The 13,773-nt window shown below is 41.2% G+C and overlaps 2 protein-coding genes across 2 annotated transcripts; both read right to left on the bottom strand.

Annotated features, from left to right (window-relative positions):
• Nucleotides 1–1,404: 1,404 nt before the first annotated feature.
• Nucleotides 1,405–2,598, bottom strand: LOC110099160. The gene is made up of 2 exons (XM_020826248.1): nucleotides 2,354–2,598; nucleotides 1,405–2,101 (listed from the first exon to the last, which is right to left on the bottom strand). Exons 1-2 carry the CDS (start codon nucleotides 2,596–2,598, stop codon nucleotides 1,405–1,407), a joined length of 942 nt encoding a protein of 313 aa, XP_020681907.1.
• Nucleotides 2,599–2,802: 204 nt separating this feature from the next.
• LOC110099169 lies at nucleotides 2,803–4,362 on the bottom strand. Its single transcript, XM_020826255.1, has 2 exons — nucleotides 3,915–4,362; nucleotides 2,803–3,608 (listed from the first exon to the last, which is right to left on the bottom strand). Exons 1-2 carry the CDS (start codon nucleotides 4,360–4,362, stop codon nucleotides 2,803–2,805), a joined length of 1,254 nt encoding a protein of 417 aa, XP_020681914.1.
• Nucleotides 4,363–13,773: the final 9,411 nt, after the last annotated feature.

The raw sequence follows: 13,773 nt of genomic DNA, 5'->3' as shown, positions 1-13,773 counted from the left end.
TAGGTTGTGGTGTGATACTAATGTTTCTCAAAATCAATTTGGATTTATGCCGGGTAGGTCGACTATGGAAGCCATACATTTATTCAGAGGTTTGATGGAAAAATATAGAGGAAATAAGGAGGATCTACATATGATATTTATTGATTTAGAAAAAGCATATGATAAAGTTCTAAGAGAAGTGCTATGTAGAGTTCTTGAAAAGAAAGGAGTTAATAATGCTTATATTCAAATCATTAAAGATATGTATGCAGGAGCTATTACTTGTGTTCAAACACAAGGTGGTTTGACCAAGTATTTTCCTATTTCGGTTGGGTTACATCAAGGATCAGCCTTAAGCCCATATCTTTTTGCTTTAGTCTTGGATGTTCTCACTAGACATTTGCAAGATGATGTACCTTGGTGTATGCTTTTTGCTGATGATATTCTTCTTGTTGATAAGACTAGAGAGGGAGTTGAAGGTAAACTTGAATTATGGAGGTCAACCTTAGAGTCTAAAGGTTTTCGCTTGAGTTGATCTAAAACGGAATATATGGAGTGTAATTTTAGTAGTAATAGTCCTAGTGAGGGGATTGTGACTTTGGGCGATCAAGTCATTAATAAGAGTACACGTTTTAGATATCTTGGATCTATTGTTCAGAGTGATGGTGAAATAGATGGGGATATTATCAGCAGAATTCAAGTTGGATGGTTGAAGTGGCGGAATGCATCGGGCTTGTTATGTGATAGAAATGTACCCCTCAAACTTAAGGGAAAATTCTATAAGATGGTAGTGAGGCCTGCAATGCTTTATGGTGCCGAATGTTGGCCATTAAAAGAGAAGCATAATACTAAGTTAAGTGTGGCAGAGATGAGGATGCTTAGATGGATGAGTGGCTTTACCCTTAGAGATAGGATACGAAATGAGCATATACGTGAAAAGGTTGGAGTAGCTCCAGTAGAAGATAAGATTAGAGAGAGTCGCCTTAGATGGTTCGGTCACATAAAAAGGCGGCCTTCCGACGACCCGGTTAGGAGAGTAGAGGTATTAGATTTGACTTGTGTTAAGAAAGGTAGGGGTAGACCTAAAAAGACTTGGTTAGAAAATATTAGGAATGACCTTTCTTTATTAGATTTAAACGAGAATTTGGCTTTTAATAGGACACAATGGAGAAAAAGGATTCATGTAGCCGACCCCACGTAGTGGGATAAAGGCTTGATGTTGTTGTTGTTGTTGTTGTTGTTGGGGATCTCGGCATACAACGCGATGTCGACCCAAATAAATATTTAAAATGCCCCCAGTTTGATGGGTGATTTTGAAATACGTTCTTGCTATAGAAGAGAATTTCAAAATATAAATATATGCATGCTCTGATAACTATGTATATAAAACTTTGTTCATCATAAAATATATTAGTTATGAAACTTTCATGCATTATATTTATTTAAATATCGGCCATTGATAGGTGGCATAAGCCTCTGACCGTTCAGATCGATCAGCTGATATACTCCTCCTAGGTATACTTTCTCGATGACGAAGGGATCTTCCCAGTTGGATACAAATTTGCCACTAATTTTTTGGTGTGGGATGATTGGTCTTCTCAGCACCATCACCAATTTCCCTTCCTGAAATGATCGAGGACGCACCATTCGATCAAAGGAATTTGCTATTCTTCCTCGGTAGATTTCTAAGTTTTGTTGGGATTGTAACATGCGTTCATCAAGTGCGTTGAGTTCCTCCATTCTGAGGCGGGCATTTTGTTCTTGAGTAAGATCGTTCTGAATTGCTACCCGGTGTGACGGTAGTTCAATCTCTAATGGTAATACGGCTTCAACACCAAACACCAATGAATAAGGAGTGGCTTTAGTTGGTGTTTTATAAGTTGTACGATAGGCCCATAAAGCTTCTGCCATCTTCGTATTCCACTCTCTTTTGTTCTTGGTAAGGATCTTCTTCAACAATTTCACCAGCGTCTTGTTGAATGCTACTGCCAACCCATTTGTCCTTGGATTGTATATGGATGAGTATCGCCAATCAATCTTGTGCCGATAAACAAACTTGTAGATTTTTATACTTTTAAATGCAGTACCATTGTCTGAGATTATGCGACGTGGTACACCAAATCTGTAAACAATGTTGTGGGTGAAAAAGGTTATCACATGTTCGGATGTGACCTCTTTGAATGGAGCTGGTTCTGCCCACTTTGAAAAGTAGTCTGTTGCTGCCAGAATAAATCGATGTCTCGCTGATGAAGGCGGGTCTATCGGCCCAATTATGTCAGTGCCCCAACATTCAAATGGCCAAGATGCTATTGTCGGGTGTAACGGATTTGAAGGCTGATGTATAACATCATCGTGGATTTGACACTAGTGGCACCTCTTAGCATGGTCAATATAATCTCTGACCATAGCTCTCCAATAGTAACCCATCCTATTGATTTTAGCGGTCATTTTGGGACCTGACTGATGTGCTCCGCAAAGTCCTTCGTGGACTTTTATCACCACTTTATCAGCTTCCTTGGTCTTTAGGCACCTTAGCCATATTTGATCAAAGGCTCGTCTGTACAACGTATCATTGATAAATGCGTATCGCAACGCCCTTTTTCGAATTTGTGCGGCCATAAACTTTTCAGTCGAGAGTTTGTTTTTCTTGAAATAGTCAATGAATGGTTGCCTCCAATCATTTTCGACTTCAATATCTAAACAATGCCACAATGATTCTGAAGCTTGACTAGCTTTACGTCTGTTGGCCACATGATACTCCTCTGGAAAATTTTCCATGGCAATCTGATGGAGCGGTTGAGGTTCAACTAGAATTTCATCTTGCTAACTTGAATCTAGAATTCCTTCTGCCCTCAAGAATTGTAATAGAGCGGGATCCAAGACCCTACGAGTGTAAACCTCGATGAATATAAGACTTTCCTCATTCATGTTCGCCATTTCTTTGGCTAATTTGGCTAGACAATCTGCTTTAGTATTCTTTCCTTGAGGAACTCGAGCTATTTCAACATTTGGTATTTGCTTCAGAAGCTCGAGGGCTCGCCGATGGTAATGGGTCAATTCGACTTTGCTAACCTTGTAGATACCGATGACCTGATTTATCACGAGCTGAGAATCACCGAAGATTTGGAGATGTTGGATTCTGACATCGATCGCAATCTCCAACCCTGCTAATAGAGCTTCGTATTCGGCTTCGTTATTTGTCCGAGGTTCAATCAAACTGAATGAAATTCTCATTATACCTCCCTCCGGTGCTACGAAAATGAGGCCAATGCCGGCTCGAGCTCTTACAAAATTTGGAGGTCGGACAGTTCTGATAGATGATGCCCCATTAAAATACATCTCCCAGAACGGTAGCTTTTCATCCTCCTTGACCTGTATTATTTGCTCATCGGGCAAATCATCATTTAGTGGGGAATCCGCTGGGATCGGATGTGCAGCAAGAAAATCTGCCAATGCTTGACCTTTCACTACCTTTTGTGGCATGTATATGATATCAAACTGCAGTAATAGTACTGCCCACCTGGCTAGACGATCTGTCAATACTGGTCTTATCATCAAGAACTTTAGTGGATCGATCTTCGATATCAGAGTGATTTTATGGGATAACATATAATGGCGGAGTTTTTGAACTGCAAAAATCAACACCAAACAATTCTTTTCAATAGGAGAATAACGACTTTCTGCTCCAATCAACCTTCAAATGATGTAATAAAGCACATTTTCTTTTCCTTCTTCATTATTCTGGGCCAATAGTGCTTCGAGGGACTCTTCCAGTGCAGCCGTGTATAGTATGAGAGGCTTCCCCGAAATCGGCGCTGCTAGGATGGGCAGATTCAGCAGATATCCCTTGATGCTATCAAACGCCTCCTAACATTCTACATCTCATTTGAAATGAACATCTTTCTTCATTAGCTTTGAAAATGGATGGCACATACTCAATAGATTTGATATAAATCTCTGAATGAAAGCCAGTTGTCCTTGCAAGGAGCAAAGCTGTCGAAGGTTCCTTGGTGGTGGCATCTCCGTGATCGCCTTAATTTTGTTGGGGTCAGTCTCTATACCTCGATGATGAATAACGTACCCCAAGAATTTACTGGAGGAGACCCCGAATGCACATTTGAGAGGGTTCATCTTCAGATCAAACTTTCTTATTCTCTCAAATACAATTCTAAGATCTTCTAGGTGATTTCTTTGATCCATACTCTTGACAACAAGGTCTTTTACATAGCACTCGACCTTCTGATGTATTAGATCATCAAATATGTGAGTCATTGCCCGCTGATAGGTGGCGCCAGCATTCTTCAGGCCAAAGGACATGACTGTGTAGCAGAAAATGCTGATGGGTGTTCTGAATGATGTGTGCTTTTCATCCTCAGGCGCCATCTTAATTTGATTGTATCTAGACGATCCATCCATGAAGGAGAACATGTCGTAGTTGGACGTATTTCCACCAGGAGTTCAGATATAGGGAGTGGAAAATCATCTTTTAGGCAAACCTTGTTGAGGTCCCTGAAGTCAATGTAGATACGAATTTGGTTATTCTTCTTCTTTATTAGGATGATATTTACGATCCAATCAGCATATTTTCTTCTCGGATGAAACTTGCCTCTATTAATTTCTTTGTTTCAGCAATCACTTATTTTCTTCAATCTCCAATCTCATTCTCCTTGGAGTTTGCTTGATGGCTGCTACATCCGGTTTGATTGCTAATTAATCTGTGAACCGCTACATCAGGGGATAACCCAGGCATCTCAACATATGTCCAGGCAATGCAGTCCCTGAATTCATAAAGAAATTCTTTTATTTCTTCTATTTGATCCTCGGGTAGGAGAGAACTAAAAAAGGTTGGGCGAGGGTCTTTCTCAGTTCCCAAGTTGACTTCTTTTAGCTCATCCATAGTGGCTGCCTGCCCACCATCTTCAAGCTCTTCTGGTGCAGGCTCGACTTCTACGGGCTGCTCATCATAATCATCAGCTTTGTATGTCTCTCAAGCACCATCATCATCGGATTTAATTTTTATGCATGTGATTTCCCAGCAAGTCTCTTTTCGGAGGAATTTTCTTTTGATAAATCCGATACCTTCATATGCTTCTGTATCCTTCTACTGTAACGGACGCGGACTCCTCCCATACCAGAGGCCCAGACTTATACAAAGTTGTCGCTTGGTGGTAGGAATATTGACTTATTTTCGTAGCATTCTCTAAATATTTTTGGTATTGAACCTGGGTTGCATCGTAGGAAATAATTCTTCGGAATCAAGGATCATGTAATTCCAGTTATGGTTCTCCTCTTCGCGAACTCCCGTGGAATATAACACATTCTTTGGCACAGTCCCATTTTTAAGGGGAGGCAGATAGAGAGTGACGAGTTCTTCAACTTTATGCACCTCGCGCGGAATGATTTCCTAGAAGTGTTGTAAGGTAACACGCGTGACCACGAGTACACTATCTGAAATTGATAGACTGTCTATTCTTCTAGAGAATACATTTTGCACCGTGTTCATATAAATAGAGTCGTAGTCATAATCATCATTTGAAAATTCAACATGCCTACTCCATTCATCTGTGGACTAGCATACTCTTCAAGATTTAGCAGGAGTAACATCATCTTCATCTGTGTCACTCCCAAGATGACGTACATGCTTCTTCTCTTTGGGAATGGTAGGTGCCTTGGGAAGAGTCGGCATTGCCTTCTTTCTTTCCACCTGCTTCTTCTCACCTTCTCGTTCAGGTCATTTTGCAGCCTTTGAGTTTGATGCTCTAGCTTCGAAATAGCTCGAAGACTTTTGCTTCTTTGGCATGAAATACCGTACATCTTCATAAATTGTTGCTTCATGAACGGCTGAATATCACCAGAGATCTTGAATTCTTCTCCATCTTTGAGATATTTCATACACTGGTGTAATGTTGATGGGACAATGCCATATTCATGTAACCAGGGACGACCTAGTAGCACCTTGAATGAAGTATCCGTGTCAATCACATGGAATTTAGCTTCTGTATAGAGCTCTCCAAATACAAGAGGGAGCATGAATGATCCAAGGGTTTTCTGCCCTTTTTCGTTGAAATCATGCACCATTAACTTATCTGACCCAAGGTGTTCAACATCAAGGCAGAGGGATCTCAGTGCTTTCAAGCTTATCAGATTCACGGAGGATCCAGGATCGATTAGGATTCGACTGATAATCAGCTATCGCTCTCTGCAGTAACATACAGAGGACGATTATGGTCTGCAGTTCCGAGCATCATGTCCTCTTCGGAGAAAGTAATGAATGGCTCATTTCGAGCTTGCAGAACCTCAGTCAAACTACGTTCAGCAAAATACGCCTCGTATCTTTCGGGATCTCTGTGAGCCTGAATCAGAGTCTCCTGAAGGTCTTTAGACATCACCAAAGCATCGTATATGCTGAGCTGTGCTGGGATTTTTCTCAAATGAGATAAGATATTATAATCTATCCCCTTGGATGAAGTGTTATTTTTCTTAGGATCTTCAGGGATAATATCATCGTTGATAACTATCTCTTTTTCCTTGTCTTTGTTGGAAACCCCTTTCTTCGATGGAGGCGGTAGTATCTTGCCGCTTCTTAACTGCACTTGAGCAATCTCCTCCGGTTCAGAGTCATTTAACTGTACATTTTCTTCAGAGTCAGCCATCGTTGCGTCTAGGGACTCATCTGTTGATTCAGAATCACCACCCAGGTTTACATGTCCCATCCGAGACGCTATGCTAGGGTCTGATTCATCTCCCTCTAGAAAATATAAATCCTCCTCCGAACTGTAATCCATTAGCAAAACCATCATACAGGATTCAAAGAGTACTTCTTCTGTGTATTCCTCTTTTATCGAGGTACTCGACGCCACTGAGATGACCCGACATACTTCTTTGGAAAGAGAATCTTCATCTCCTTCTTCAGCTTCATCGATTTTAAGCTCTGTCATGAAATCAACGAGCTTGAAAGGTCGCCTCACAGTATGGTAGTACTCATCCAAACTGTTGATAACTCTCTGATTTGCAGTCATTTTCTCCTTAGGCTTCTTCAGCTTGGTCTTCTTCTTGGATGATTTCTTCTTTTCAGTCTTTGAAGAACCAACTTGGTTGGAAAACTATTTTGAAGTAGAAGGTCGTACCACCGGCAGTGCCTTCAAATCTATCATTGGCTCCATAGGAGACTTCAACTTTACACCTGAAACTCCTTCAAGCTGCTTCAACATTTTCACAGTCTTCTTAGAGACCACAGTCTTCCACTGTTCTTCTTGAATTGGCTTCTTTTTATTTCTTCTTTCTTCAACCAGGGGTATGGAAGAGGATGTGACCACCCGAGTTGATTCCTTTGTAGGGTGAGACAACACATTATCGGACAATGTGAGTTCCCCTTTTTGATATTTTCTTTCAATCCAATCCTTAAAGATGTAGCAATCTTCAATAGGATGGTTTAGTACTCGATGATATGGGCAATAATTTGGGTCACCGGTGTGCTTCGACTCTTTGGGTCTCTTGCATTCAGGCAGTTCTAAACCCGATTTCAATACTTATCAAAATAATTTGGCGACACTCTTACTCTTGAATGAATATTCTTTATTTATTTTATCTTTGAGGGATTGAAACATTCTATCATAAGTTCCCAATGTCTGTCTCTGGCATTCTCCTCCACCTTGATAAGTTCGTGGCTTATCATTGTCCCCGAGTATCAGCTTCGGTTGAGGGTGAGGGTTGTAGGCCTGTTTGGGCTTTTCTTGATATTGCATCAGCTGTTTGTCTTTGTTTACATTATAAATCACTTGTTTTTCTCTATCAGCTATAGAGAAGAACGTAGAGTCGGCATCACCCCTTCTAGCACCCGGAGCCTTAGCCTTCTTATGCTTATCAGAGTGATTTTCTGATTTGGACAAATTTAGTTTCTCAAATTTGGCCACTCTGTCGAGCAAGTCTTGAAATGTGTTGATTGTAGCCTTGCACATGAAGGGTTGCATCTTGTCATCAATTTTGCCCATTAACAACTGTACGGCATGCTCTTCTTCAAGTTGCTGCTCACATTTCATACTCAGGTTGCGCTAGCGAGTGATATATTTGGTCACTGACTCTTCTCTTTTTCTCTTATCCAGAGCGAGGTCAGCGATCATAATCTTCTTTGTTGCACTAGCAAACCTCTTCACGAACATAGATTCTAACTTTGCAAAGGTTTTTACATAGTCGTTTGGCAATTCAGCATACCATTCGAAAGCAATTGATGTCAAACTACTAATGAATTGTCGGAAGAGTAGGGCGTCATTGCCTCCTGTGTTCCCGCAGGTGGCTTTAAACTATGCAAGGTGCTACCTAGGGTTATTATTACAGTTGAAAGTGTTGAACTTTGGTACAGAATATCCTTTTGGGTACGGTACTTGGTCGTATTCAGCAGGATACGGACGACCTTTGCCCACCAGTTTCTCTGCCTGATCCACACCTATGATAGCCTTGATCCTTTCTGTAATTATTCCTTCCAACTGTGCAGCGGTCACCGGTTCCGAAGTACTTGCAACATTTTGTGGGGTGGACTGACGGATGACATTATGAGCCTCGTGGCCACCTTCAGGAGTACCTCGTACTCCCAAGACTTGAGGCATTTGGAAGTTTGGAGGATCTGCAGGAGGATTGGGCATGGCACCAACAGCGACAGTTTTCTGCATCATCTGCATCATTGCCCCCATCTGAGCCATCATCTCAGTCATCTTCTCATTAAACTGAGAGATTTCTCTATCTTTGGCTCTCATTTGTCTCCTCATCTGCCTTCTCATATCGGCGAGTGTGACATTCTCGTCAGCGAAGGGATTCTCCTCGGCTTCTTCCCTTTCTTCTTCTGCTTGGGAACGACCAGCTCTGCCAGTGGTGGACCCACCTTCACGACGACGTTGATAAACTCACCTAATTGGCGGTTGTTGATCGCCATCATCTTCATCATCATCATAATAGGCTTCCTCATTAGCATTGGTGTGCCTCACCATATAGACAACTTCCATATCCAAGGCGTTATTTATTTCTTCTAATCCTCCTTCTAGGTTTTATTCAAGAAATTCATCAATATTTTCTTCAATATTTTCGTCCCCTTCAAGGTATTCTTTTAAATTTTCATCATCTTCAAGGAATTCCTCTTCTTCAATGATGTCTCCCCCTTGCATATTTCCTTCCCCTTCTAGTACTCGGATCTTCGAGCGACGTCGCCACTGGATTTCCAGTTCTTGGTTAGGCACGGGGACTTCTTCAACCAGCGAACTGCAGTCAAAGTTAGTTTCTTCTTTTGGAGGGGATGGAGGGCGATGGGATCCCCTGGAGGATTCTGCAAGGTGTCTACCGTCTAGAGGAATGTCATTATGGGTCCTTTTTGGGGCCCACTTCTGACGTTGTTTGTAGATGGGGGCGGATCTCCGGGAAGCCTCACCGGATATGACGCCCAAATCAATCCTATTTTCTCTTCTTTCTTTCTCATTTCTTCGTGGCTTTGGCCTCCAGAGTTGTTTTTCTTTACACCGGGACCTTTCGGTGGTGGATCCCTGAACATATGGTTTAGGTGTCACACCCCGATGTTCATTGCGTTAAATATACTATCTTTCTCTTCTCTCTGCAGCAAAGGATAGACGTTCCCTTGACGGGGTTCTTCTGGTCTCGATCACTGAAGGTCGTTGGAACTTCTTTTTCAGACCTTTATTCTTCACCGTCTTCAATACTCTGTATACTCGAGCGGACAGAGTTTTAGGCTCTTTTCTTTTTAGAGGGATTGGAGCTTCACATCGTTTCTCCCAGAAGGACTTCTTTAGCTCCCTAGTAGAGCTATTCCTCTTCACCCATTTTAAGTCTGCAAACTTGTTTCGAGTAGGAACATTGGCTTCAGGCTCTTAGGCCGACAGATTTGAAGGATGGACAGGGAGTTGTTGCTGCTGAGCTTGAAGTTCAGCGTTCATTTTTCTTCTCTGCCTCCTTGTAGGCCTTCCCCTAGATGAGGAGACTTCAGCATTGTACTCTCCAAGAGCAGATAACCTGGTCGGCAAAGTAGTGGTGTTGGCAGTCACCACTGAAACTTTTCCACCATTCACAATTCTTTTGATGGTAAGGGCCTCAGGCTGTGATAGCCTCTTGAATAAAGAAACTCTATCACGAGTATTTTCAGCAACAGGTCATTGTGCTGGCAGATGCACACGACGGGTGACAGCTTCATCAGCATTGAGTCTTCTGGCAGAATTCTCAACATTCCTACCATTTGCAGGAATGGCGGCATTCCTTGCAACAATCGCCGGGAAGTCAACACTACCAAACTGGATGGTAGCTCCAGTATTTCTGGTCTCAATAATAGCATTAGCCAGCTGGATCCTGGCCCCTTGTCCCAGCTGGACGGTCATCGGGGTGTTATGTAGATCTATCTGCATAAATGAAAGGTAAGAGTTAGTAATCAGAATCTGATACATAACCCCACACTTCCAAAATGCAGAGATTTGCACATAATACAAAAACACAAATTGACAAAAATCATTAGCATAAGCAAATAATAAAAATAAATTTAAAACCATGCTGAATGCCAAATGAATTTTTCAAATGATCATTTTAGAAAATTCAGAATTTTGAATCATTAAACGATCATTTTGAAAGACTCAAAATCTTGAGTACGATTTGATATAGATGCTACTATAGCATTGAGATGACTAGCCAAAGATGAAAAGAGAAATCAAACCCCAGTGTAGTCGCTAGAAATCTGTGTGCTCCGAAAATTCGGCCCCGGCCTCCGCTCGTTTTTTTTTTTTATTCGGCGAGGGAGTTTTAACGGATTAAGTTCCGGGGTAAATTTTGGAAGGCAGATGGGTTTGTAGATAAGACACTACCCAGAGATTTCGCCCTCATTTGTTGAGGACTTTATGATCTGAGTTCTGGTTTTCTATAGGCGCAAGCCCCTATAGTTAATTACCCCTCCCGATCACAAGAGAGAACTTTCGATTAAGGCTAGTCGGCAATCAGATACGTAGAGAATACGTGTTATCTGGCATATAGTAGCAGCATAGGTATTGAGATTTGAAAACTGGATTTAGATTTGGGAATTTTATATTTAAAAATAGAAATTTCACCATCTAGCACTTAAAGCAGATGGTGGGGGAATGGATGATAGACCCGATCAAGATCCCATGGTTCCGTCGTCCCGGGCCATCGTGGTCCCTGGTCTACTTAGTCAGAGGAGGTAGTCGACCCAACCTGACAGAAGGATCCTTGTCGGCAGCCATGGGTTGCTTCGTCCAAGGGGACCTTGTAGACAGGGGTTGAATGTTTGTCTAAGGGGACAAATTTGAATCCACCTTAGCTTACAGAGGGCTTTGTGCCCTATCGATCATATTCTATTGATTCATATCTCAAGGATTTGATGCCACTAAGGAGCGTATTGGCTCTAACCATAACTGCTATCTGTGGTACCATTTGGCAGCAAAACCACTCGGTTCAGAGGGCCCCGGGTCATAATCGTTTATTTGCAGTGCCATTTGGTGGAGAAACTACCGGTTAGAGGACACGTACCGTGTCCTTACTGGTAGAAGACTTTTTGAGAATGGATCCTAGTAATATTTTCGACCAGGCATTTGGCTCTTTGTGACCTGAAGTAGTTTTTAATTTGTCCACCTCGGCAAACTGTTTCGGAGGGTGGATGGGTTTTGCTTTAAGTGGTTTGATGGATTTATTTCATTTTAAATATTTTTGGGATTTTGGAATTTTGAGATTTTTGGAATTTTCTTGAATTTTTATGGAGTTTTTGGGTTTTAATAGGCATTTAGAACGGCATTGAAAATTATTTGGAATGGACCCCTTCAGTTGAGATTTTTGTTCAACGCGGCCATCATCGGGGTGTTTGGAGTCATTTGAAAATATTTTGAATTTTGTAAATGAACCTTGTCGACTCTGTCGAGCTATTGACAGAGGATCGGGTTTCGTAGGCTTTATACCCATGTGAGTGAATTCATACTGTTATAGATCTTGAAGGCCTAATATGAATGCATTAAAACAAACATTCAGGTCACCACAACCTTATATTTACTTCATGGTTCGAACCCTGTCGACTCCTATTGATCCGTATAGAAGGATCGGGTTCGAACTAGAATTCACTTGTCAACCCGTGTAGCATCCCTAGACGTCACGTGTGTGCCAATAACACGCTCGCCGGGGCCCATGCGGGTTGAAATTATACTTTCCCTTTTATTATATATATGTGTATATAATTTATATTGCATGTGTAGGGGGTATTTAGAAATCATTTGTAGATGCCTTCTGTCCCCTTGCATAGAAGTTGCGGATCCGGTGGCGTGGCGTGGCAGCTTTTAAATAGAGTCGTTCGCTACTTCGTACAGGTAGATTGTCGTGCACTACTTGTTGCTTTCTGCAGGTGAATCATAGTGCACTAACGAATCCTTTGCTTTGTATTGTAGGAGCTTGCACTCGTTGTAGTCAATTGGTATTTTTCTTATGGATACCCTATTGTGTATGACGGGTCTCCTATAAAGACTCATATATATTTGCATTTGTTGCCAATTGCTCCCCTTTTGCAAGATGGGCTATGCATTTTTATTTTCATTGAGTGGTCATTGCTTGTAAGAATATTGCTGATATACCACCCTTGCTTTTAGATGATGCCTCATATGTATATATCTTATTGAGATTCATTTGAATGCATTGAGGATTGATTTGCCATGAGTCCTTACTTGCTTTCAAATAGACTCCATTTGTAACTTCTTTATAATGAACTTGTATATGAATCCTTGCATGTTTGCATGCACTTGATCTTCATCTTTGATGTATCTTCTTAGAGTTGGATCGTTAGTGATAGAGGCACTTACATTCTTTCATGTTTACTTGCTTTTGTAGCTCTTATGTTGGACTAGTATTGTAGGTTTTTATTTGGAATTACATCATTTATCGTGATCTCTTCCATCATCACCGCATACAGGTGATTGCATATATTTGTTCATTTGCATTGAAAACTTATAACTTTTGAATTGCTTGGATCCTTCTTAACCATTGAAGCACCATTCACTCACCATTCCATTTGGAGACTTGATGTCATATTTGTTAAATTAAGTACTTCCTTGACTATTAAGTTTAGCTCGAGTCTAATATCACTTGAGTCTAGGATCAAGCTCTAACTCGAGTCCAATATGAGTTCAGATTCAAAAGTAGTCCTTCACAGTTATTTTAAATATGAGTTCTTTTGCATTTAGTTCAAATCTTTGTTCAAGCATGAGTCCAAGTCTTGTTGTCCAAATCAAGTCCTCTGCGGTCAGTGTCTTGTTCAAGTTTGATGTCCACAAGTACTCTATTATTTTCTGATTTGAGTTCAAGTGAGCCTTGTAGTTGCCCCAAACTACAATCTCAAGTACAAGTTCTATGTTTTCTGCGGTCCAAGTCTTTTGAATTTTAGTATGAATTGTCCAAGTTCAAATTAAGACTTCTTGTACCAAGTTTATTGTATTTGAGCTCCAATTTGTGTTTGTGTTATTATTCTTTGAGTTCGTTGTCAGCTTCGGTCCACATTCAAGTCCACTTTCGTTTGTTCACTTAGGTACATTTGGTTCAAGTGGAGTTCAATTTGATTGTCTTTCGAGTTCAAATGAGGTCCCAAGTATAGCATTGCGTTCACCCAAAATTTTGGTAGCCTTCCAGCGTCTCCCCCGTTTAGGGGAAAACTACGGAAAACTGGGCCTCTCCCACTACGCTAAGAAAAGCGTGTATGGTAGATGCCCTCTTTCGAGGACATCGAGGCCGTGTAATTTTTGATTCCCCACCACGCTAAGAAAA

The sequence above is a fragment of the Dendrobium catenatum genome, unplaced genomic scaffold (assembly GCF_001605985.2).
Source record: "Dendrobium catenatum unplaced genomic scaffold, ASM160598v2 fragScaff_scaffold_1685, whole genome shotgun sequence".
NCBI lineage: Eukaryota > Viridiplantae > Streptophyta > Magnoliopsida > Asparagales > Orchidaceae > Dendrobium > Dendrobium catenatum.
The sequence above is the reverse complement of the archived record's forward strand: the minus strand, read 5'-3'. Positions and strand labels throughout refer to the sequence as shown.